The 22,712-nt window shown below is 54.7% G+C and overlaps 2 protein-coding genes and 1 long non-coding RNA gene across 22 annotated transcripts in view; 2 read left to right on the plus strand and 1 right to left on the minus strand.

Annotated features, from left to right (window-relative positions):
• Positions 1–97: 97 nt before the first annotated feature.
• On the minus strand, positions 98–6,888 carry SLC25A39 (solute carrier family 25 member 39). The gene is made up of 11 exons (XM_071728585.1): positions 6,685–6,888; positions 4,426–4,534; positions 4,282–4,341; positions 2,375–2,484; positions 2,193–2,260; positions 1,931–2,055; positions 1,582–1,755; positions 1,340–1,449; positions 1,151–1,232; positions 975–1,055; positions 98–886 (listed from the first exon to the last, which is right to left on the minus strand). Exons 1-11 carry the CDS (start codon positions 6,850–6,852, stop codon positions 768–770), a joined length of 1,206 nt encoding a protein of 401 aa, XP_071584686.1. The 5' UTR covers positions 6,853–6,888; the 3' UTR covers positions 98–767.
• A 284-nt stretch (positions 6,889–7,172) lies between these two features.
• LOC139788545 (uncharacterized) lies at positions 7,173–8,761 on the plus strand. The gene is made up of 2 exons (XR_011722874.1): positions 7,173–7,226; positions 7,910–8,761. It is a non-coding gene; the product is annotated as an uncharacterized lncRNA (long non-coding RNA).
• Positions 8,762–11,554: 2,793 nt separating this feature from the next.
• Positions 11,555–22,712, plus strand: part of MAPT (microtubule associated protein tau) — a 50,471-nt gene continuing 39,313 nt past the window's right edge. For all 20 annotated transcript variants that reach the window (XR_011722872.1, XR_011722873.1, XM_071728554.1 and 17 more), the window contains exon 1: positions 11,555–11,684. The gene's annotated coding sequence lies outside the window, so the exon portion shown is untranslated. The remainder of the gene's footprint in view (positions 11,685–22,712) is intronic.

A 22,712-nucleotide genomic window follows, 5' to 3' on the forward strand; every position in this document is an offset into this window, starting at 1 on the left:
AGCAAGGAACTGGTGGATGAGAGGGCAGCACTGTGCCCCCACTCTCAGCCCTGGGGATGCCTTCCCCAGTCCCAGCAGAGAAAAAAAAATTGTCCCAAAAGAGACAATATTGCTTTTATTTAAGAAAATAAGAGAAATTCCCCCTCTGGAGTTCTGGCAAACTGGGAGCAGCACCCACAGTGGGCACAAAGCTGGGGCAGAGCCTCATGGTGAAGGGAGGGGGCACGGACAGAGATTTGGTACCAGAATGCCAACCCCCCTCCCCCTGGAGCAGCAGTGAGGTCTGTCCCCAGGCAGGGGGACACCCCAAGAGGGAGGGAGAGGTCCAGAGGCTGGGACAGGGTCCTGATGGTGTCCCCCATGCCCTGGGCAAGGGGCTGTTGTGTGCCAGATGGTGAGGAGGGGCAGACCCCCAAGTGGAGAAGGGGTGAGGGGGGGGGCCCAGAAGTTCCTGAGGGCTCCTGTCCTGCTCCCAGGGTACCTCATCCTCCCCAGAGCATCCATGAATCCAGCAGCAGCATCTGCCCAGCCTCGAGGGATGAGCATGGGGGGGGCTGCAAACCCCCCCAGTGTCACAGCAGCAGGCACGGATGTGGAGGTGGGGGGGGGGCAGAGCACAGCACGAAGGCACTTGGGCTTTGCAGAGCTGAGTGGGGGGTTTGCTGCTCCTTACCAGGAGCAGGGTTGTCACCATCCCCACCCCCCCATCCCCCCCCACTCCTTGGGGCCACCAGAGGTGACATTCCAGCCCTGCCACCAGCCCTGCCTCACAACCCCCGCAGCCGCCGCTCCTGGTTCAGCTTCTGGAAGAAGTTCTTCCCAAATTCATAGGTGCTGATCATGATGGCACAAGCAGGTGCCACCTTAATGACACGGGGCAGGAAACCTGCCAAGACAACCCTGTTAGCTCCTGGGGGACACCAGTAAAGCCCAGCACGGGGTTTGGGGAGGGGGGGGAGGTGGGGGGTGCTCACCTGCAAACAGCCCCCGGGTGCCGGACTCAGCTCGGATGCGTTGCATGAGCATCCAGGTGGAGGAAGGTTTGGAGGCTGTGACTGCAAGGGGGGGGGGAGATGAGGGTCTGGAGATGCCCACCCAACACTGGGGAGTGTTGGTTGCCCCCTCCAGGTTGCCCAGGACCCCCCCTCACCTGGGTGCACCTCGCTGCCTCCCAGCTCGACCTGCCGCTGGGTCTTCACCACGTCGAAGGGCAGGGTGAGCACAGCAGCCACCTGTGGGGACAGCAGCCAGGGGGGATGGCACCTCAGTGTCCCTGCTAGCTCTGCTGTCACCTCCTGGGGACATTCCCCAGGGGCTGAGCAATCCCCTTATCACTCACCGTCCCAGAGATGGCCCCGGAGCTGAAGGTGATCATGAAGGTGGCCTCATCCTGCCCGGTCTGCCTGCAGAGCCAGTCCCTCACCAGCTCGTAGTTAAACCAGTAAAGAGCTGGGAGGAGAGGAGAAACACCAGTGCTACACAAGGCACCGCCCAGCACCCCCCTTTCCTGGGTCCATGCTTGTCCCCCTGGTCTCCCAGTGTCACCAGTCGCCCCGTTTCCCCCCCACCCTCATGTCATACCTGAGAAGGGGACATCTCGCAGCACGGTGGGTCCCCAACCCCTCCAGAGGGACAGCCACCCATCCTGAGCCACAGCTGACTGGATGCAGACCCCCAGCTCCTTGTAGCTGAGCTGCTGGGACTGCATCTTGGTCCGGATAAGCTCCAGGGGGCTGATGACAGTCACAGCACCCACTGCAACGGGAAGGGGACAGGGGACATCAGCCCTGTCTGCTCAGACAACCACCTTAGAGCCACCAGAGCACTGTGCCCAGGAGAGCACCAAACCTGGGCACCAGCAGCCAGGAGACAGGGGGAAGGGACACAAGGTGGGCATGGGGGGGACCCTCCTGAGGGGAGGGGTACTCACACCTGGCCAGGGCCCCGGCCACCAAGGGGATGTGGTGGCCCCTGCTCCCTGTCCAAACCTGCAGGTGGCCCCGGAGTTGGTCGTAGATGGTGAAATAAATGACAGTGGCTGGCACTGCCATGACCCTGGGGAGGAGCAGGAAGGGTGTGAGGGGCAGCTGTGTCCCCCTCCTCACACCTCAGGGGCTGGCAGGGAGGTTTGGGGTGGATCCCCACGTGTCTGGGGACACTGCCCCCCCCCACTGGGGAGGGTCCAAACTCACAGGGTGGGGGGCAAGCCACTCCACAGAGACCTGATGCCCTCGTGACGTGTGATCTTCACAAAGGCATCCTGGGGAGAGAGGTGGGAGGAGGGCAAGGAGGGTCCTCAACAAACACCCTGACCCCCTCTCTGGATTGGGGAGACCCTGCCCCCCCTTCCCACCCACACCCCCCCAGTCCCTACCAGTGTGCCAGTGAAGTGGGTGGGGGTCTTGTACCAGGCAGTGCAGCCACTGCCATTCTGGCAGACGTAGAGATGGTCCATGAGGCCATTGCAGTAGAGGAAACACTTCCCTGGGGAGAGACCAAGAGCACCACAGTTACACAGGAGACCCCTTCCCCCTGCCCATCTCACCCCCAAAACCATCACCTCTTCCAGGACAGAGCCAAACCCTCAATGCTTGAGCTTAACACAGAGGGTTGACCCCAAAAAAAGGTCTGACCATGGTCAGGTTGGGGACAGGGGCACAGCAGAGCAGTGGCAGGAGGGGTTTGTGCCTGGCTTGGCTCTGCTCTGGGGTCAGGTATGGGAATGTTGGTCAGGGGGGAGCAAGAGGAGCAGCTGAGATCCAGGGGGATTTTGAGGTAGCAACACACCAGAGTGAAAAAAAAAAACACAGCAGAGTCAAAAAAACACAGCAGTCAAAAAAAAAAAAAATCCATAGCAGAGTGAAAAAACCACCACAGCAGAGGGAAAAAAAAACCCACAGCAGAGTCAAAAAAACCCAACAACCCAGGAAGGAGAGGGAGCCCCCAGCCAGCCAGGCCTCTTGAACATGAGACCCTCATTAGAGACCCCCCCAAAGGGAGGGACCCCAAAGGGTGTACTGCAGGGCCAGCCCCAGAGCAGCTGTTGGGGCTGGGGGTGGTGGCAGTCCCCAGACCCCAGGGATGTCCCCTCTCCTCTGGAGGAGCCCGAGCTGCCACCAGCAGGGCAGGGAATCAAAGTTTTGGGAAAGAGAAGTTGCTGGTGGCAGGGAGCAGCTCCCCCCCCCTGGGTGTACTCACATGTGGGCTGCTGAGCACCCAGGGCACAGAGGGAGCTGGACACACTGAAACACACAACAGGGACAGCCTGAGAGGTGACACAAGGGACATGTCACATCCCCAGCTGGGGGATGTGCTGCAGCTCAGAGCTGGGCACTGGAGAGCTCCGTGGGGGAAGGGGATGGATGAACCCCCCCCCTCCCCCCACAACCACTTCCCAATTGTCACCAGTCCCTTGGGAACAGCCCCAGCCTGCTGACCCTGCAGAGAGGGGGGGAATGGGAACAGAGCCCCCAGGGTCCATCCTGCCCCATGGAAGCTGTGGGGAGCAGCTGGAGGGGGCTGAGCCCTCCCACCCCTCTCTGCAGCGGGCAGGGGGCTGCTGGCACCGTGCTGACCCCACTCAGTGTCACCAAGGGGGAGGGACAGAGCTGAGCATCAGCCCAACTCCCCCAGCAGGGCCCCCCGAGCCCGTCAGGATGAGGGGCCCCTGGGAATCTGTCACCTCTTGATGGCCCCACGCTCAAAACCCCCCCCAGCAGCTCAGGGGGGGCTGCTGGGGTTGGGGTCTCTGGCCAGGGAGCCACCTGGTGGGGGTGTTAGGGGGGGGTGGGTGTTACCTTTGGAGAACCCCATGGGTGGGGTGTTGGGGGGGGTGGGTGTTACCTTTGAAGAACCCTATGGGTGGGGGGGGGGTGTTGGGGGGGGTGGGTGTTACCTTTGGAGAACCCTATGGGTGGGGTGTTAGGGGGGGTGGGTGTTACCTTTGGAGAACCCCATGGGTGGGGTGTTAGGGGGGGTGGGTGTTACCTTTGGAGAACCCCATGGGTGGGGGTGTTAGGGGGGGGTGGTGTTACCTTTGGAGAACCCCATGGGTGGGGGGGGGGGGGTCAGGGGGGGGTTGTGTTACCTTTGGAGAACCCATTGGGTGGGGGTGTTAGGGGGGGGGTGGGTGTTACCTTTGGAGAACCCCATGGGGGGGGGGGATGAGGGGGGGTGGGTGTTACCTTTGGAGAACCCCATGGGGGGGGGGGTTGTGTTACCTTTGGAGAACCCTATGGGTGGGGGGGGTGGGGGGGGGGGGGGTGAGGGGGTGGGTGTTACCTTTGGAGAACGGGGTCCTCTGTGCCTGCAGCCTGATCTTCACCACATCCAGGGGTGTCACTGAAATGACAGCAGCCTTTAGCCAGCCTGCATGCCCCCCCCCAACCCCCCCCTCAGCCCCCAAAGCCCCCCTGGGGTCCTCACCAAAGAGGGAGGTGAGGATGGCCCCTGTCCCCGAGGCCAACATCTGCTGCAGGGGGGTGATGCCCCCCCCGGGGCTCGGGGATGTCTCCTCAGCCATGGAGCTGCTCTCCTGCAAAACATGGTTGGGAAAAGGGGGGGGGGGGGATGGCTCAAGGTTGGGGGTGCTCCCCAGGGTGGGGAGGGTCCCTGCTTAGGGATGAGAAACGGGTCTGTGTCCCCCCCACCCCTTCTGGGTGACAAGTGTCACACCTCCAGCTATCGGGGTGGCACAGAGCAGGCGTGGCCCCCCCTGGGCTGTTCTGGAGGGGGGGGACACAGGGACTGCTCCTGGGGCTGGCCCAGCCCTGATAACACAAACAAACCCCCCCACACCTCCCCCCCACTGGCTGCAGGCTCAGCATCACTGCTGGGGGTGGTCCAGACCCAACCTCCTTGGATTGTCCCCTCCCTCCACTTGGAAAACGAGGGGACAGGAAGGAACAAGGTCCAAAGACCAATCCCCTCCCCCCACCCCCCCCCGACATTTCCCTCCCCCCCCTCCAAGCCTGGCTGAGAAGGTGGCAGAGCCATGGAGGGAGAGCACAGGGGAAGCCCTTGTGTAGGGGGGGTTCACTTGTCCAAAAAAAAAAAAAAAAAATAATTAAAAAATACTGCACCCCTCATTAAAAAAAATTTAAAATTTTAAAAAATTTAAAAAAATTTAAAAATACAGCTCCCCTCCCCCTGCCAGGGATTGGCTGCAGCCCCCGGGATCAACATCTCTGCCCTGGGGAGCTGGGAATGTCATGGGAATAGCAAATCCTTCCCATGGGAGGGGACAGGGAGCCCCAGCACTTGGAGCACCCTCAGGATCAGCTGCTTGTGCCAGGATGTGTCCCTTGGGCTTCCTGGCTTCAGGAACTCATGGCTGGGTTTTTTTGTTGTTGTTTTGCTGGTTTTTGTGGGTTTTTTTAAAGCCAGGGAATGCAGCAAATATAAAAAAAAAAAAAAAAAAAAAGCCCTTCACTATCTGACTCTGCAATTTTTGCAAGGTCAGAGCAGTCATAAATCCCCCAGTGATGGGTGCTGGATTTGTTGGGTGGCCGTGAGCATCAATGGGGCCACCCCAGAGCTGCCCCTGTGCTGGGTGCTGCCCAGGGGGGGGTGGGCAGGGGTCCCACAGAGGGTCCCCTCGTGTTGGGGACAGGAGCAGCACCCTGGCACCCTCCCACCGAGCCCGAGGCTGCTGCAAAACCCATGCGGGGGGGGGGAGGTTGGGATGAAGCAAAACCTGATGTGAGGAAGGAAAAATTAATTAATAATCAAATAATAATAATTTTTAAATCCCTGGCTAATCAATGAACGACTTAAAAATTGCAATCGAGCCCTGCCCAGCGGGGGGCTGAGCACCCCGGGGATCCCCCCTGGGCTGGGAGCTGCTCCCATTGCCATCCAGGAAAAAAAAATAAAAATTCCCTAAAGCTACGACCTGAACCACCCCCCCCCCCCCCCCCCCCCGCCAACCCCTCAAGGTCGGTGCAGAGCCCGTGGCTGTGATGCTCGGGGCAAAAATCGGGAGGAAAAAAAGCAAATCGGGATTTAAATGATAAAAGGAGAAACTCCGGGGGAAGGGGAAAAGCTCGGACGCCCCTGGGCCGGGGGGGGGAACCGGGGACAAACCGCTCTCCCCCCCGGGGAAAGGGGGACGGGCACAGCGGTGTCCCCTGGCGGGCACCCAGTTGCTCCGGGGAGCCCCCCAAGGATGGGGGCAGCCCCCCCACCCCGGAGCACCCCCAACTTGGGGGATGCGGTGGTGTGGGTTCCCCCCACCCCCCCAGGTTTGCACCCCCCCCTCCCTCGGCGCTCGCAGCCCCCAGCCCAGGGCTCTGCAGCCCCCAAATACTCGACCCCTCTGCCAGGGTCTGCAGCCCCCCCAAGGCACTTGATGCCCCCCCCCCCTAAGGCTTTGCCCTCCCCGTCCGGGGCTCTGCAGCCCCCACCGTTGTTCACCCCGCCTGCGAACTTTGCAGCCCCCCGAACCCCGCTCCTCTCGCACCCTCCCACCAAGGCCGGGAGCCCGGGGGAGCCCGGGGGGAGGGGGGGGCTCCTCCACCGCCTCTTCCCCCCCCTTTCCCCCGTACGACCCCCGACACAGGGTGGGGGGGGGGGGGAGGGGAAACTGAGGCAGGGGGTCAGGGGGAGAGAGGTGGAGCGAGAAAGGAAAGGGTGACCGGGGAGGGGTAAGGGGAGGGTTAGGGGTGACCGGGGGCCCCTCCCCACCTGCTCATTCCAGCCGTGTGCGGCGTTTCCCTCCGCCGAGAGCGGGGGGGGAGCGGGCGGCGGCGCCTTTAAGGAACCCCATGGGCGCCCCGCGCCCTCCGCGAGCCGGCCCGCGAGACACTTCCGCCCCGCACCGCGCACGCGCCCTGAGAGCCCGCCCCTCCCCATGCGCCCCCTGCCGGGCCGGAAGGGAAACTGCAAGGAGGGGGGGGAGGGGGGCACAGGGACCCCCACTCAGGGGGGGGAGGGGGGCACAGGGACCCCCGCTGAGGGGTGAGAGGGGGCACAGGGACCCAAACCCTGTGGGGAGAGGGTGGGGGGACAGGGACCCCCACCCTGCGGGAAGGGGTGGGCACAGGGACCCCCACTCTGAAGGAAGAGGGGGGCACAGGGACCCCCACTGAGGGGTGAGGGGGGGGCACAGGGACCCAAACCCTGTGGGGAGAGGGTGGGGGGACAGGGACCCCCACCCTGCGGGAAGGGGTGGGCACAGGGACCCCCACTCTGAAGGAAGAGGGGGGCACAGGGACCCCCACTGAGGGGTGAGGGGGGGGCACAGGGACCCAAACCCTGTGGGGAGAGGGTGGGGGGACAGGGACCCCCACTCTGAAGGGAGAGGGGGGGGCACAGGGACCCACACTGAGGGGTGAGAGGGGGACACAGGGACCCCCACTGAGGGGTGAGAGGGGGGTGTACAGAGGCCCCCACTCAGAAGGGAGGGGGGGGGGACAGGAACCCCACTCTGAGGGGAAATGGGGGACACAGGGACCCCCACCCTGCAGTAAAGGGTGGGGTCACAGGGACCCCAACCCTGTGAGGAGAGGAGAGGGGACAGGGACCCCCACTCTGAGGGGAGAGGGGGGGCACAGGGACCCAAACCCTGTGGGGAGAGGGGGGGGGACACAGGGACCCCCACTGAGGGGAGAAAGGGGGGCACAGGGACCCAAACCCTGTGGGGAGAGGGGGGGGGAGGACAGGGACCCCCACTGAGGGGAGAAAGGGGGGCACAGGGACCCCAACCCTGCAGGGAAAGGGGGGGGACTCTGCGGGAAGGGAAAAGGGGCACAGGGACCCCCACTCTGAGGGGAGAGGGGGTTCTCCTTGCACCCTTGGCCTCTCCTCAGAGGAAGGCTAAAGGATGGCTTTGCAATTTCTAGGGTTTTTTTTTTCTGCTTGGTAGTGTTTTTTTATTATTTTATTTTTATTTTAATTTCACATTAATAAGGTTGAGGAGAGGGCTCCCGAGTCCCTTCCTGGGTCTGCAGGGGATGGATGATGCAGTTCCCAACCCTGCACCCTGGGGTCTTCTTGGAGCCTCCTCTGCTGCTTCCCCCTGGTCCTCCCAGGTTGTCCCTGGGGATTTGGGAAGCTGAAATCCTCACCTGGGGAAGCTGAAATCCTCACCTTTCCTCTCCTGGCCCTGTTCTGGGAGATCCTGTGCTTCCTGCAGAGAAAGAAACCTTTTCCAAGGTGTTTTCTGGGTGGACTGTTGGCATTTTAACCCAAAAAAGATGTTCTGAGCTCGTTTGTTCCTGGGCAGGTTGGAACTGGAGAGCAGAACAGGGTGGTTTTAGTGCACAACGCAGCCTCCTACTGGATTTGAGGTTGAATCCTGCCTGAAACTCAAGGAATTGACTCCATCCTGTGGCAAGGACAGGCAACCTACAGGTGGCCACCAGTTTAGGGCTTGAGAGTCTGCAGACAGGGTGGTGGTTGGTAAATCAGAACCTGTTTCAGCCCGGAGTGATGTTTCCTGAAGAGGCAGAGCCTGGTGGTGGCATCTTCATTCCTTCTGGCATCTTCCAAGCACAGACATAATGAGAGGAATCACCAATTCCCTGCAAGCATTTGTCCTGCTGGGATCCCAGGTCCTCTGAGTCTGAACTTTATCTGATGTGAAGCCAGAAACATCTGAATTCCCACAAGGTCACGTAAGTGAAGACATCCTGGAACTCCCTGATGAGCCAACTCTGCCTCCTGCAGATGCTCCAGGTTTAAACCATGTGGAAAGCCTCTTGGAGCCTGCAATTTAGAAACAGAATAATGATTAATTAAACACCATACATCCTTAGGGGTACCAGGTCTTACATCTTCTCTTTGTAGCTGTTGGGCTCTCTTTGCCTTCCGGGCAGGAAAGAAAAAGGAATAATCCTTTTCCAGCTGGGCTGGGGGCAGGAGGGAAGTGGAGGTGTCTTGGTGCCACTTTGTCAGGGAGCAGAGGGAAAGCAGGGAATTTATTTTTTTCCCCTGCCCTGTGCTGCTGAGAAGCCAGGACTGGGCTGGCTCTTTCTGCTGAGTCACGGCCTCTTTGCTGTCCTCACCCCCAGGGTGTTCCTGCTGCTGATTTACAGCTCCACTTCTGGCCTTGGCGTGGGCTGGAGGGGTGCATCACCCTGTGAAAATAAAACTCCAGCTGGAGAGGACCCTGTCCGGGTGGCACATGACATGGGTTTGGTTTCAGCTTGCAAGGAAAGGAGCCAACAGCGCTCTGATCCCCTCTGGAGCTGCAAAGTTAAGAGGCAGAGGATTTATTTTATCTGGGGCCATTCTGGTTTAGCAAAAAGCAGCCTTAATCTGAATTAAGGGACTGAAATGAAGCAGCTTGTGGAGGGATGAGGCCCTGGGGACGTCAGAATTAAAAGCAGAGAATTTTTCACACAGTTGCACTTCTTCTGCAGGTCGATTCCCACTGCAGGTGGGACCTGAGGGGTTCTGCCCTGGGTTTGGGAGCACCTGGCAGGGAAAACTTTGATGTGGGTGTGGAGCAAGTCACAAAACTCACCCGTGAGGAAAATGAGCCTTGTCTTATGGATGAAGAAACAGGTATGGAAGGCAAAGGCTCCATGCTTTCCTGCCTGGAAGTTGCTTTTATAATGTTAAAAATAATGTCTTGTTTCCACCTAGCAGCAGTATGGGCTGAAACAAGAAGAGTGATTGAGTTGGAATTGCAGGATGAAGTCACAGGTCCCTTTTTCCTCTCAACAAAACCACTCTATGAACAGGTAGAGCTCTGTGCAGTAATTAAAAAGTCTCAGCTCTCACCCTGCTGTGCACACAGGTCAGAAATCTGCCTGCACAGTGCTCCTCTTGACCTCTTGGTTCCTGTGAGCTCCTTCTGCTTGGGGCTCACAGCTCCACTCTGGGTCTCAGCTCTGTAACTTGATTTTGCTGCAGCAGGAAAAAAAAACCAACAAAAAAACAGAGGAGGAATGGCCAGAAGGTGACAAAAAGCTGTGACAAATCATCTGGGTCTGGCTAAGGATGCTCCACGGTTTCCTGGATCCAGAAGGGCTTTGGAGCAGGCAGGCAAAGCTGAGCTTTGAGATAACTTCAGATGTTGTCACCCTGAGCACTTTTAAGAACCGAGGGAGTCCCTTTGGGTTGTGCTGTCTTTAAAGAAAAAGTCCTGGAGGATGCTCAGCTGGTTTGCAGTCAGTTCTGCTGTTCCTGGTACAGCTGCACTGCCTGTAGGAAGAGCTGCTGCTCCAGAATTGGACTGTCTGCAAGTTTAAATTCAGCTCATTCCTTGTTGTCTCACAAGCACGGATCCCCTGGGAGCACTGGAGTATTTATTTTACAATCCTCAAAGCAGTAGTATTTTTTTTTTTTTCAGAGATGTGTCTACCCTGGGAAAATTCTCCATCTATTTTACTGTGGGCACTTTTTAGCCAGTTTAAAGGTGGACAGAAAAAAAACATTTCCCTGGTTTTAGGTGCCTCACCTGTTTCTATTCACCTGGAAAAAAGCTATTTAAGTGTTGCATGTTCAAAAATTCAGCTTTTGCCTCCTCAGATGACTGCACTCAGTATTTTTGCAGTTATTGAAACTGTTGTAAGATAATGGCTTTGACTCTCCATGGGTGTTCCAAGACACCTTTAGACCTCATGTGCTGCAAGGTTTCACATCTGTTACTATTTTTTTTTCATATTAAGTTTTTCCTTTCACAACCTCCGCCAGGATTTTTGTTTTTTTTTTTTTTTTTTTGACTAGACTAATCTGCCCTTGGTTTGCATCTGAAGAGGTGAATCCAGAACCCATCCCCAGAAGAGGTGAATTCAGAATCCATCCCCAGAAGAGGCAAATCCAGAATCATCCCAAGAGGTAAATTCAGAATCAGCCCCAGAGATTAATCCAGAATAACCCCTAAAAGTGGCGAAACAAGAATCCAGTGGAGGTGAACCCAGAACCCATCCCCAGAAGATGAATTCAGAATCCATCCCCAGAAGAGGCAAATCCAGAATCATCCCAAGAGGTAAATTCAGAATCAGCCCGAGAGATGAATCCAGAATAACCCCTAGAAGTGGCGAAACCAGAATCCAGTGGAGGTGAACCCAGAATCCATCCCCAAAGGAGGTGAACCCATCTCCTCAGCGAGTGAATCCAGAACCCAGCCCCTGACGAGATGAACCCAGGCCCTGACGCAAACCTTTCTGTGGGGTGCCTGTCTGCGGAAAACAAGCACCGAGGCTGTGAGAAGCAGTGGCTCCCCAAGCCCAGGGTTTGACGCCGCTGTGGAGATGCGGGAGCCCCCCCGCTCCCTCCCTTCTCCCCGCACAAAATGGCGCCGCTGCGCTTGAGGGAGGGGAAAAGGCGGGAAGGGCGCGAAAGGGAGGGGGGGGGGGGGGCAGCGCGCGAGCGCCCCCTGCCGGGCGGGGCCGCGCGCGCCCTCCTCCCCGCAGACAAAAGGCGGCGGCGGCCACGCCCACCGCGCGTGCGCCGGGCACAACACCCCCGGGAGGGTGGGAGGGGGTGGGGGTGTAGAGGGGCCGCGCATGCGCGCTGAGGCTGAGCCCCCCCCCCCCCCTCCCCTTTCCACTCCTTCCCCCCCCCCCTCCCCTTTCCTCCTCCTCCCCCCCCCCCCACCCCCCCCTCCTTCTCCGCCGCTCGGCGAAGGTTCCGGAGCTGGCGCGCGCCCCCCGCCCCTCCCCGCCCCCGCTCCGCCCGCTCCGCCGCTGTCAGTCGCCGCCGGGCTTCGGTGCGGACACCCCTGTGAGCGGCAGGTAAGGGCACGGCCTGGGGCTGGCGGGGAGGGAGCGAGCGCTGCACCGACCCATGTTCCCCTTTCCCCTCCGTACTCATTTTTTTTTTTATTATTTATTTTATTTATTTTATTTTTCCCCACCTCGGTTCACCGGCGCTGCGTTCGGCTGTCCCCCCACGCCGAAAGCGTGAAACGGGTGGAAAAAAAAAAAAAATACCCCAAACTTAGCCGTTTCATCCCCAAAACCCGGCGCGGAGGGGCGTGTCGCCCACACGGTCCCGCTCTGCCCGCTCGCTGCAGCAGCGTGAGGCGCGTCCCCTGCGGCAGCGCTGCCGCCCGGCTGCAGGTGCACGGCGGGGCGGGGTGGCCGGTGTGGAGGGAGGCGAAAGGTGGATGGTTTGATTTTCTGCTCCTTTGTCGACGTTTTTTTTTTTGGTTTTTCTCCTCCGTTTCTTGCGGCAGGTGGGGCCGGGGGCTGTGCCGGAGGGGCTGCGGCAGGAGGGGCGGGCAGCGCCTTCCCGCCCCGGCGCGGTGCCATCTTCTGCAGCCGCCCGCTGGGGAGGGAGGGGGGGGGGGGACGGTGTTCAGCGGTAATTATCAAAGAGAAATGAAGCGATAATTGGAAATCATGAGGTAAAGGCCTTTCAAAAAACGGAGCTGTCCACGCCCAGCCCGAATTTTCGGGGGGCTGGTGAGCGGTATTGAGGTCATGGCACCCCGGAGTTGTATCGCTTTGTTGCATCTCCCCAGATGCCCGGGTTAAGGGATTTCAGTGTTAATAGTGAGGTGGCCCAAGGTGGGTTCCTGGGCTGGTAAATCCTGGGTGTTTTCCAACCCCGTGGGCTTGAGGGCTGGGTGTTGTTGGTGTAACTGGTGGTGTTGGTCCCTGGGTGTCCCTCGCCCCTCGTGGGTGTCCCCATATCATGCTGAAATTGCCCCCTTGTCCATTTCACTATTCTCTTTCTGTGCTGCTGCTTCTTGTCCTAAAATTGGGGCACGGGGCTGGTCCCCATCCTGGGGTTTGCTTTTTTTTTTCTCTTCAGTTGCTGGGGTGTTTCTTTGTTTTAAATCTTAATTTCCCAGGTGTGAAAAAGGGAAGTTTTCTTACCAGGTGTTTCCAGACACACTGTGTAGCACACCTACCCTCCTGGACTGGAGTAATTAAACCCATAAGGAGTAGAAACCACTTACTTCAGGTGAGGGATGGAGATTTCTGCCTGCATCCCTGTCTGCCATGTTAGCATAAGGAAGGATTTGCTTAGGGAAGATGAATTATTATTTTATTTTAAACACCTAGAAATGCAACCCCGTTGTTGGCTTGCAGAATGTAGCTGCCATCACTTTAAAGGGAGTTTCTCCTTCCATTTGCTGGTGGTACCACCACACGAGTTGCAGCTCCATTTGCAGCCAGAGGCTGGGCTTGCTTAGAAACGGGTTTGCTGGAACCAGCAGCAGAGATGAGCTAAGCTGTCACTTCAGCAATTTGTATGCAGCATGTTCCTGAGCTGCCCTACGTTTATCTGTGTGGATCTGGGCAGATGTCTGAATGAGTGGAACAAAATTCACTACTGAGGATCACTAATTCACTACTGAGGCAGCAATGGCTGCCCTCTTCCATAAAGGGCTTTTTACCTTTGCTGCCAATCCCACAGATGGGGAGTGTTTAATGATTTTTTCCTTGTGCAGTTCAAATTTTATTTGCAATTTTTTTTTTTCTCAAGCTGGTAAATCGAACCAGGTCTCTGTTGGGCATTTGCAGGCTGCTCTTGAGAGAAGGAATGTTAAAATCTTAGACTATTTAGAAATGAGAAATAGTCTAACCCAGTTACACTTTGTTCCACCTGGATATGCAAAATTCTTAGCTTTCCTCCCAAGATGGGCAGCTAAGGAGAAAAGCAAGGTGCTGGCTGACTTAACTGGTGCATGGAGGTTTTCCAGGCAGGCAGTTTACATCTGATAAGAACATTACTTGTTATTATTCTTGTTCTAGATAGAGTAATGCTGTTTGGAAGGAGCTGTATGTCTGTGGCATGTTTCACTATGCCATTCCCTGGTGGTACCTCATGCTGCTTCATCCTGGGGGATGAAGGCTTGTGTTCAGAGCTTTGGAATTAAGATTTTTTAGGCCAGGATCTGGAAAAAGGTGATGCCTGTCCCACAGGTTGGTTGTTTGCCTCTCCATCCTCCACAGAGCTTGCTGGTGGCACAAGAGGCTCTTAGGATAGTTGAATCTTGAATACATAGAGCTTAAAATGAAACACCTGCTGAGCTCTGTTTGCTTTAAAGGATTATTAGACCCTTGGTGTATGCAGGGAAGAGTCCAGTGCTGTGGCTCTGTCTTCATCTTGCACAGTGAGATGACCAGAAGTTGACCCTTGAGAATTTTGAGCTAAACCCAATCTGCCTGGTTTAATGAGTGAAAGTGTGAATCCTGATTGTCTTCCTTTGAAGCATTTCAATGAAGACTCTTGTTTCTCTCTAAAAGAAGCCCATTTGTTCAGCCCTGCTCTGGAACAGCTCACTGCTGATCTGCAGCTTTCTGGGAAACTTGTTGTAAAGGTCCCATCTGACAGGGACAGGAGACACATCAAGATGTTGTGGTCTCTGCCTGGGAGAACAGAGCTCTTAGCTACTCTGGAAGGGGCAGTGGGATCACAGAAAAGAGATGGACTTATATCCTTCCTGGAATGAGGAAACCTCTGTGTGCCCTGGGGGATGTTCCCATGGAAAGGAGATGGGTCCAGTCCCTTCAGGTGACAAGGGCATTAGTATGAGTTTTGTGTCTCTCCCTCCCTCACTACTCACCCTTTTCAAGTTTGAAGTATTATGGATAAGGTTTTTAATCCAGTCTTCCTCACCCTACATCAGTTCCTCTGCATCACCTCGATGGCCTCTGCTTCCAGCCTGTTCCTTCCCAAGGCATTTCACTCCAACTGTCCCATTCCCTCTGTGTTTAATAAACACTTTCAGCAGGACCCAGGTGCACCAAGTAGATTTATCTGTCCTGAACAAGTAGTGCTGCAGCTTCCTTCCCAAAAGCCACGGGGAAGTCTGCTGCCCTGGCCAGGAGAAGAGCCCTCATGGGATAAAAATGAGGGAAATGTGACATTGCAAGTGCTGTTTCCACCCTGAGGCTGAGCCTGGTGTTTCTAGTCAGGGACACTTGTAGCATGCCAGTCAGGTGGGTGTCTTAATCTCCTGCCTTTCATGCTCCTCAGCTTCATTTTGGAGAGCCATGTTTTCATTTCATGCTTATTTCTCTGTCTTGCATCCCTGTCTTCTTTTTATTATTATTTTCTAAGGGTTTTGCCAGCTGTGGGATTTGGGTACCTCCTTGCCTATGTGCTGGGACTCAGCTGGGTGGTTCTTAACCATGTGGTAGTGGGGAGTAGAGCAAAATTACTCCTTGAAGACCTTTATAGCCTCATTTGAAAGCTGGGCTGCTAGAAACAGCTGGGAGAAGCCACACTGAAAATGCTTTTTCAGATGGTGCCTCTGAGAGTTCTTCTGAAAGCCTGTGTTCACCAGCATGGGAGTAACAAATTATCCTGACACTTGCAGCAACCCCAGGTGGAATGGTTTTGCTGGTTGGTGTCTGTGTGTGCCTGGGTGGGTGTTTGGCATTGCTGAGGAGGTGCTGGGGTGTGTCTGTGTCCAAACTTCCAGACAAATCCCTCTTGGTTTGCAAAGCACTGAAAATTGGATCATGAAGGACTGTGTGAGGGGAAGTGCTGAGGGTGGCCATTCCCTTTTTGCCTCAATAGGAACATTACTGAAAAGCTGGAAGAAAGGTGTAGTTTTGAGTTTGTCTTGAGCTGCTTTTGCCAGCCCAGGGTGCTGATGAGGCTTAAGGTTGTTGGCTCTTTTGTCTTTCGAAGGAGTGCTGCTAATTTAGCTGTGGCAATGCTCTGACACTTGATGAATTGGTCCAAAAAGAATGAGGGCACTGCCTTCCACATAGCTCCCAGTATCTCCCAGTTTGCTTAGCCTGCAGGTTGGTGTGGCCAGTTGGCTGGGAGGTTGGCTTATTGCTTCTGAGGCTGTATGTAGATGTGGGACTGGACCACGAGAGCTGGAAGCTTGTGTCCTGGTCTTGTGACAGACTCGTGGATCCTTTTTCTGGGTGATGCTGAGAGGGCTATCTCTGGAGCTGCTGAAACATGGCACAGGTTTAGGAGGGTTGTGGCTCTGCACACAGATAAAGAAAGCCAAACCCTGAACAATGGGGTGGTGTGTTGGGTTTTCTGGGAACATGTCTTGTGTGAAAAAGCCCCGTGAGTCTTGCCAAAGAAAAATGGACCTCTCTAGCTCGACTTGAACAGCTGAGATTGTTAAAGAAAATCAGGGATAATTGTTTCCCTGCCCCTTAGCCAGGTGGAGAGGGAACCCCAGGCTCAGCATCCTGGCTGTTCCCAGCCTCTGTTCAGAGAAGCTCAGCTGATGTTTTGGGAGAAGGGCAGCAGCTCCCAGGGGTTCTCTCCCCAGTGCTGTGGTTACATCAGAGCTTAGTTCGCTGCATTTCTAAATCTTTCTCCCCATCCAGTGTAATCTCTGCTTTCTGCCTCAGGACTGTGGTGTTCAGCCTCCAGGGCTGGGCTGGCCCCGTGTCTGGGGCTCCCCCCAAGGGCACATTCTTACATTTGGGGGTGCTTAGCAAGACAATGTGCAGTGCTGCAGTGCCCAGGTTGCCGGCAGGGCTCTGCCTGCTGGTGGAGACAGGAAAGAAAGGAGGTAGCTGCAGAAGTCATTCGAGCTGGATTGTTAATCCTTGCAGAACAGTGCAGAGATGTTCCCACTCGTCTCAGACCACCCCTGGACAGAGTTTGGCTCAGTGCAGCCCTCAGTTTGGATCACTGCTGCTTCTTGGAGCACAAGTGATGGAGAGGCTGCTCTGTACATCACTGCTTCCACCTGGCTTTATAGTACAACCAGCCCCTCGACCCCAAGCTGTCTTTGTAGGTCAGCCCTGGACAGCAGAGAGTTGTGACCCTGTAGGTAACCCCTTGGGTGGTTTTTAGTGAAGAACTGAAGGATTCTCTGAATCTCTCCTTGCAGCAGGCTGGATCTCCTCCATCTACGAGTTGGAGCTTTGTTTCACACTGAAATCTGCCAGTTGTAGGCTGGTTTTTATAGTGCCTGTGGAGAGCATATGCAGTTTACACTGGAGTCTGGAGGAGGTAGATCTGTGCCTTCAGCCTTGAGTGGATTTTCCTTCCTAGTCTTATGAGCTTTCCATGCTCCTCAGAAGTCAATCCACTGATTTTATTTTTTTTTTTTCCCTTTCTCTTCCAACCAGTCGGATTAGTGAAGGCATTCATTACCTGTGGTGTGGCTCCTGGATTCAGTGTCTTTCCTTTAAATATCCAAGGAAAGGGAGCACCAGGGGATACCTTCTGTTAAGCTAAAAGGATTATCCCTGCAGTTGGGCTAATTATTTCCATCTTTGCAGCCTGCACACTGTACCTGCCCTGACCTCTCTCCCTAGATCAGATCTGGTATTGCTGTCTGTCCATCAGCACCCTCCTGCCCTCAGGATTCTCCTTGGATTACTTCAGGGTGGGATTGCACTGGGAGGACAGTGTTCCTCTGAGGCCCAGGGGAAGGAGGGAGGTTGATGGGGGTTATTGAAGGATGAGGTGAAGTCTTAAGGGACAGATTATACAAACCCATAGGAAGAGGGCTCTGTTAAACTCTGCAGTTTGTGGGGAAAACCTCAGCACCTACACGAGAGGCAATGAAACCACTTTTGTTTGTTGGTTTGGGCCCCTCAGTTCAAGAAGGACAGGGAAGTGCTTGAAAGAGTTCAGCACAGAGCTACTGAGATGATTAAGGGAGTGGAACATCTCCCTTATGAGGAAAGGCTGAGGGAGCTGGGTCTCTTTAGTTTGGAGAAAAGGAGACTGAGGGGTGACCTCATCAATGTTTTCAAATATGTAAGGGGTGAGTGTCAGGGAGATGGAGTTAGGCTTTTCTCAGTGGTGACCAGTGATAGGACAAGGGGTAATGGGTGTAAATTGGAGCATAGGAGGTTCAAGTTGAATATCAGAAAAAATTTTTTTACTGTAAGGGTGACAGAGCCCTGGAACAGGCTGCCCAGGGGGGTTGTGGAGTCTCCTTCACTGGAGACATTCAAAACCCACCTGGACACGTTCCTAGGGGATGTACTCTAGGGGGCCCTGCTCTGGCAGGGGGGGTTGGACTAGATGATCTTTCGAGGTCCCTTCCAACCCCTAGGATTCTATGATTCTATGATTGTGTGTGTGTGTGTGTGCTTGTGTCCGTGTGTGTGTGATTGTGCCTGTGTGTGATTGTGCCTGTCTGTGTGTGTGTGTCTGGTATGGAGTTGCAGGGCTTTCTGCCACTTGTCTGCCTTTCACTTGACAGCTCCACATCAGCTCCTGTCCCACACTGTCTGCCTGGAAGTGCCTGATGTCATTTCAGATGCATCAGTGTGTCAAGTTGCTTGCTGCAGGATGAAATTCCTCAAGGTGTTTGTTTCAAATTTCCTCAAGGCTCAAAAAATCTAAAAAAGCTTCTCCCATGATCCTTGATCATGTCCAGCTCAGCACTGTGCATGTTTGTGCTGCATTTTTGGGTGAAATCAACTGCCTTCCATAGATTGGGAAGAAGTGTTCGCTGGGATGCCCTTTTGCAGTTGGAATTGGAGGAGCAGGGGGGTGTTGAGAGTGGTCAGAATCTTTTATTTGCTCAAAACTTGACTTTGAGCCTGGAAGCATTGGCTTGGTCTTCCCATAAAGGTGTGTGTGTATGTCTTGCTTACAAGAAGTCACTTGTAAGAAGGTGAAGTGTGTTGCTTCACCTGAGCTGCTGGGTGCAGTGAACACATCTGGCCAGCTGTGCATGTGCTCAGTTGAGAGGAGGGCAGAGCAGGGCTGTCAAAGTCAAGATGTGAGACAAAGTGATGGAGGAGCCATGTTTCTCTGGGCTGGCTGCTGGGGCTTCACATGTAGCCCCAGGTAGCCAAGAAGGCCAATGGCATCCTGGGCTGGCTCAGGAACAGCGTGGCCAGCAGGTCCAGGGAAGGGATTCTGCCCCTGTGCTCAGCCCTGGGGAGGCCACAGCTTGAGTCCTGTGTCCAGTTCTGGGCCCCTCAGCTCAGGAAGGAGATTGAGGTGCTGGAGCAGGTCCAGAGAAGAGCAAGGAGGCTGGGAAGGGATCCAGCACAAGTCCTGTGAGGAAGGGCTGAGGGAGCTGGGGGTGTTGAGGCTGGAGAAGAGGAGGCTCAGGGGAGACCTCATCACTCTCTCCAACTCCCTGAAAGGAGGTTGGAGCCAGGGGGGGGTTGGGCTCTTTTCCCAGGCAACTCTCAGCAAGACAAGAGGGCACAAGAGGTCTCAAGTTGTGCCAGGGGAGGTTTAGGTTGGACATGAGAAAGAATTTCTTTCTGGAGAGGGTGCTCAGCCATTGGAATGGGCTGCCCAGGGAAGGGGTGGATTCTCCATCCCTGGAGCTATTTCAAAAGAGCCTGGATGTGGCACTCAGTGCCATGGGCTGGGAACTGCAGTGGGAGTGGATCAAGGGTTGGACTTGAGGAGCTCTGAGGTCCCTTCCAACCCAGCCCATTCTAGGATTCTGTGATTCTATGTCCAGGTGGCAGAGTGAGCCTTGTGCAGAGGGTGAAGGAGATGGTCCCCAGAGGTGGGTGGTGAGGGCAGGGACCACATGAGCTCTCGTCAGGCTGAGATGCAGTGAGATGTGAACAGAAGGGGCACGATAAGGAGGGCAAAGAGCTGGAGTAAAGCTGAAGGCTGAGGGCAGGTGTGCACATTGTCTTCTCCTTGGCTCCCTCTTCAGGGAAGGGGCTGTTGGACCTGGGTGAGTGGAGGTGCAGCTGTGGGAGGTGGTCAGGAGCACTGGGTCTGCATGGTAGCATCAGAAATATTTGCTCAGGCTGAAAGTTTGCATGCACTGAGCTTCTAGGTGACAAAATATTTCTTTCTTGGGTTGCCAGGCTCAAGGTGAGCTTGAGGACACACCAATGACAGAAGGGGTCTGCCAGAAGTGTGCTAAGTGCTGCCTAGCAAGCTCCCTGCAGGTACTGAGGATTTTATTACCCTCCTCTTGCAGATCCTGGATGTGATGGGCTAGGATTTGTTGGCCCCATATTACCTTTGTGGTTTTGGCACCATATCACCTTTGTGGTTTAAGGTGGGACCTGTGATGAAGGTTGCTTGTGTTACACAAGTGAAGCTTTGTGTGCTCTCTGCTGGTAGCTGTAGCTTGTGGTGTGAAACATCAGGTGTTAGCCCAAGGCTGGGATCCAATCCGAAATCAGAACTCCATTTTGTGGTTCATTTTCTGCTCCCACTGCCTTTGAATTCAATTTCAGAGTTTACCCTGAGCAAATTCTGCCCTCTGAAGTGCCTGTTTTACATGTGGTTTTACCTACTGCCTCATCAGCATGACAAACCCTGTGCCCTGGAGCTAGCTGGAGGGGTTAGGAGAAAGAGCTTTTAACAATGGACATCTTCAAATTCTTGTGTAATAATGGAGTGCCTGGCAGGCATGTGCAGGCAGAAGTAATAAATGCTGCTGTTAGGTACAAAAATGATCTCCAGCTGGCTAAAGATCTGCTGCTCTGGCTGGGGTGTTGCTTGTGGTCTCTGCCCAGCAATAAGCAAGAGAACAGATTCAGAAAAGATGGGACTAAAATAAGGGGATTGGACCTGGCCTGCAACAAAGAGAGTGACTCGGTGGGGCTTGTAAAGAGACTTGGAGGGGTGGTGGAGCTGGGCAAATGGTCTGAAAAAAGGGCAACTGTGAGCTGGAGAAAGGACTTGATCACCATGCTCCCAGGTTTGTTCTCTTTCTGAGCAGGGTGTGCATCCTGGGCACCTGCCAAATCCAAGCACCACAAGCACACGTGGGCATGTCCTGTCTCCTTTCCTTTCTCATTCATCTTTACTATTTCAGTCCTCTTTTCCTTCCATTTTAAATCCTCCATGGCAGACCCAGCTCCATGTTGTGCTCTGGGGAGCCTCCTCACTGAGGCAGCTGCTCCTGGGGCAACTGGAGTGGCTGAGAGCAGGATGGGGCCCAGCTCCCTGCAGGGTGCACTGGGCTCCAGCACTGGGAATCTCTCACCTTCAGCACTACTGAGCTGACATCACTGCATCCTTATTTGACAGTTTTGTAGCCTATTTTGCAGGAGTTTTGCCTTTCCCTCTATTTTAGTCTTAGCTGAATTACCTTGCCAGCTCCTCCCTTTCCCCAGGTTCTTCCAGGCAACAGGGGAAGAGAGTCATGAATACTGCTTCATGTGAAGGCACTTATTAATGCCTAATCTCTCAAATATGGCACTTCTTTTATTGTGTCTAATAACAGGGTTTATTGTCAGGGCTGTCTGAGGTCCATGCTCAGCTCCAGAGCCTGTTTCATTAGTTATTGTTGCCCATGTACTCCCCTTTTGGAGGGATTTTTGACTCCATGGATTTCTTTCCTCTAGCAACATTCAAGAGCCTCTTGGCTCTTCAGTTCTGAAATGGAACAATCCTGTAGCAGGGTTTGTGTGCAGATAAAAAGCACCTTGCCAAGTGGCAAAAGAGCTTGAGGGGCAATGGAGTAAACAGTTCTCCTTAGCAAGAAAGTGCTGGGTGTATCCAGGTGGTGCTGGAGGTGTGTAAAGTGAATTTTGGAGCTAAGTATGGACTGCAAGGCATTGGGAGTCCTGCAGCCCGGGCAGAGGGAAATGCTCTGGAAAAGCAGACAGCTCTGGAAGGTGGGTAAAGCTGTGGCTGTTGGCTTTGTGAGGACAAGGCAGTGTCTGCCTCCAGGAGGAATGACAAAGCACTGAGGCTCTAGGTGTGGTCAGAGCCTCTTCAAATACTCTGTGTCTATGCAGTAAAAAGAAGCAGTACTGAAATAGTGGCAACCCTGCTTATTTCAGCCTTTGTATTAGTGATTTAGAGAGAGTCTGTGACCTTACCAAACATGAATGGATCCCTCGTAACCTGAGCTCAGGAGCAATCTTATTTTAAGCAAGAAGTAAGGCTCTGAAGCAGGCTGTCCTTTTTATACATGTCATACATGTGACAGCAGAGCTGCATTTAGAGCTGAAAGAGGATAAAATCCCTGAGGAGACTGATTGCACCTCATTTATTTTTAACAAATGTACTAGAAAAGATTGAGCCTGAATTCCTAGACTTGGGGTAATCTGGACAGTCTCCACTCTTCATCCATGTGGTAAGAAAGATGAGGCACTAACTGGGCTTCCAGCTAATTCCTGGAGAGGATGAAATGCACATGGATGCTGATTTTTAAACTTGCTCTTCCTGTAGCCTTTGGGCTGGGAGGTGAAATGATGGTTTTACAACTCTTTGGTTGAATTTATGGGCTGGGTTTCCCTGTGGGTTGTCACAGTTCATGCTGCCTGCACCTGCTCCTTGTCTCAGTGAACTAGAATTGAGGCAAGGCAGATGGCTACCTGATTGTCAGTCCCAGTGGCCCAAACTGGGTGAAGAGCAGCTGGGGAGGGACACCCCAGTGCTCAGTAGGGATGTGTTTTGTGTACAAAGGTTTTTATTTCCAGTTGGTCCTTATTCACTTGGAAATCCATGCCTCAGCATGGTTCAGACTGTTCCTCCTCGAAGTCAAACCGTTTCTTCCATGAAAAAGAAAGGTACAAATGCAGCTTTTGTTGGGATTTTATTGTTTTAGAAGCAAGAGCTCTGGCTCTCAAATTCTCTTGACTTGCGCTGGATATCAGGAGACAGCGCTGGATATCCAGCTCCAGGCTGAGCACAGAGTGGCTGAGAGCAGCCAGACAGAGAGGGACCTTGGAGTCTGGATTGCCAGGAAGCTGAAGAGGAGCCAGCAGTGTGCCCAGGTGGCCAAGAAGGCCAATGGTATCCTGGGCTGGCTCAGGAACAGCGTGGCCAGCAGGTCCAGGGAAGGGATTCTGCCCCTGTGCTCAGCCCTGGGGAGGCCACAGCTTGAGTCCTGTGTCCAGTTCTGGGCCCCTCAGCTCAGGAAGGAGATTGAGGTGCTGGAGCAGGTCCAGAGAAGAGCAAGGAGGCTGGGAAAGGAA

This window comes from Heliangelus exortis, chromosome 29, assembly GCF_036169615.1.
Source record: "Heliangelus exortis chromosome 29, bHelExo1.hap1, whole genome shotgun sequence".
In the NCBI taxonomy this organism is placed as follows: Eukaryota; Metazoa; Chordata; class Aves; order Apodiformes; family Trochilidae; genus Heliangelus; species Heliangelus exortis.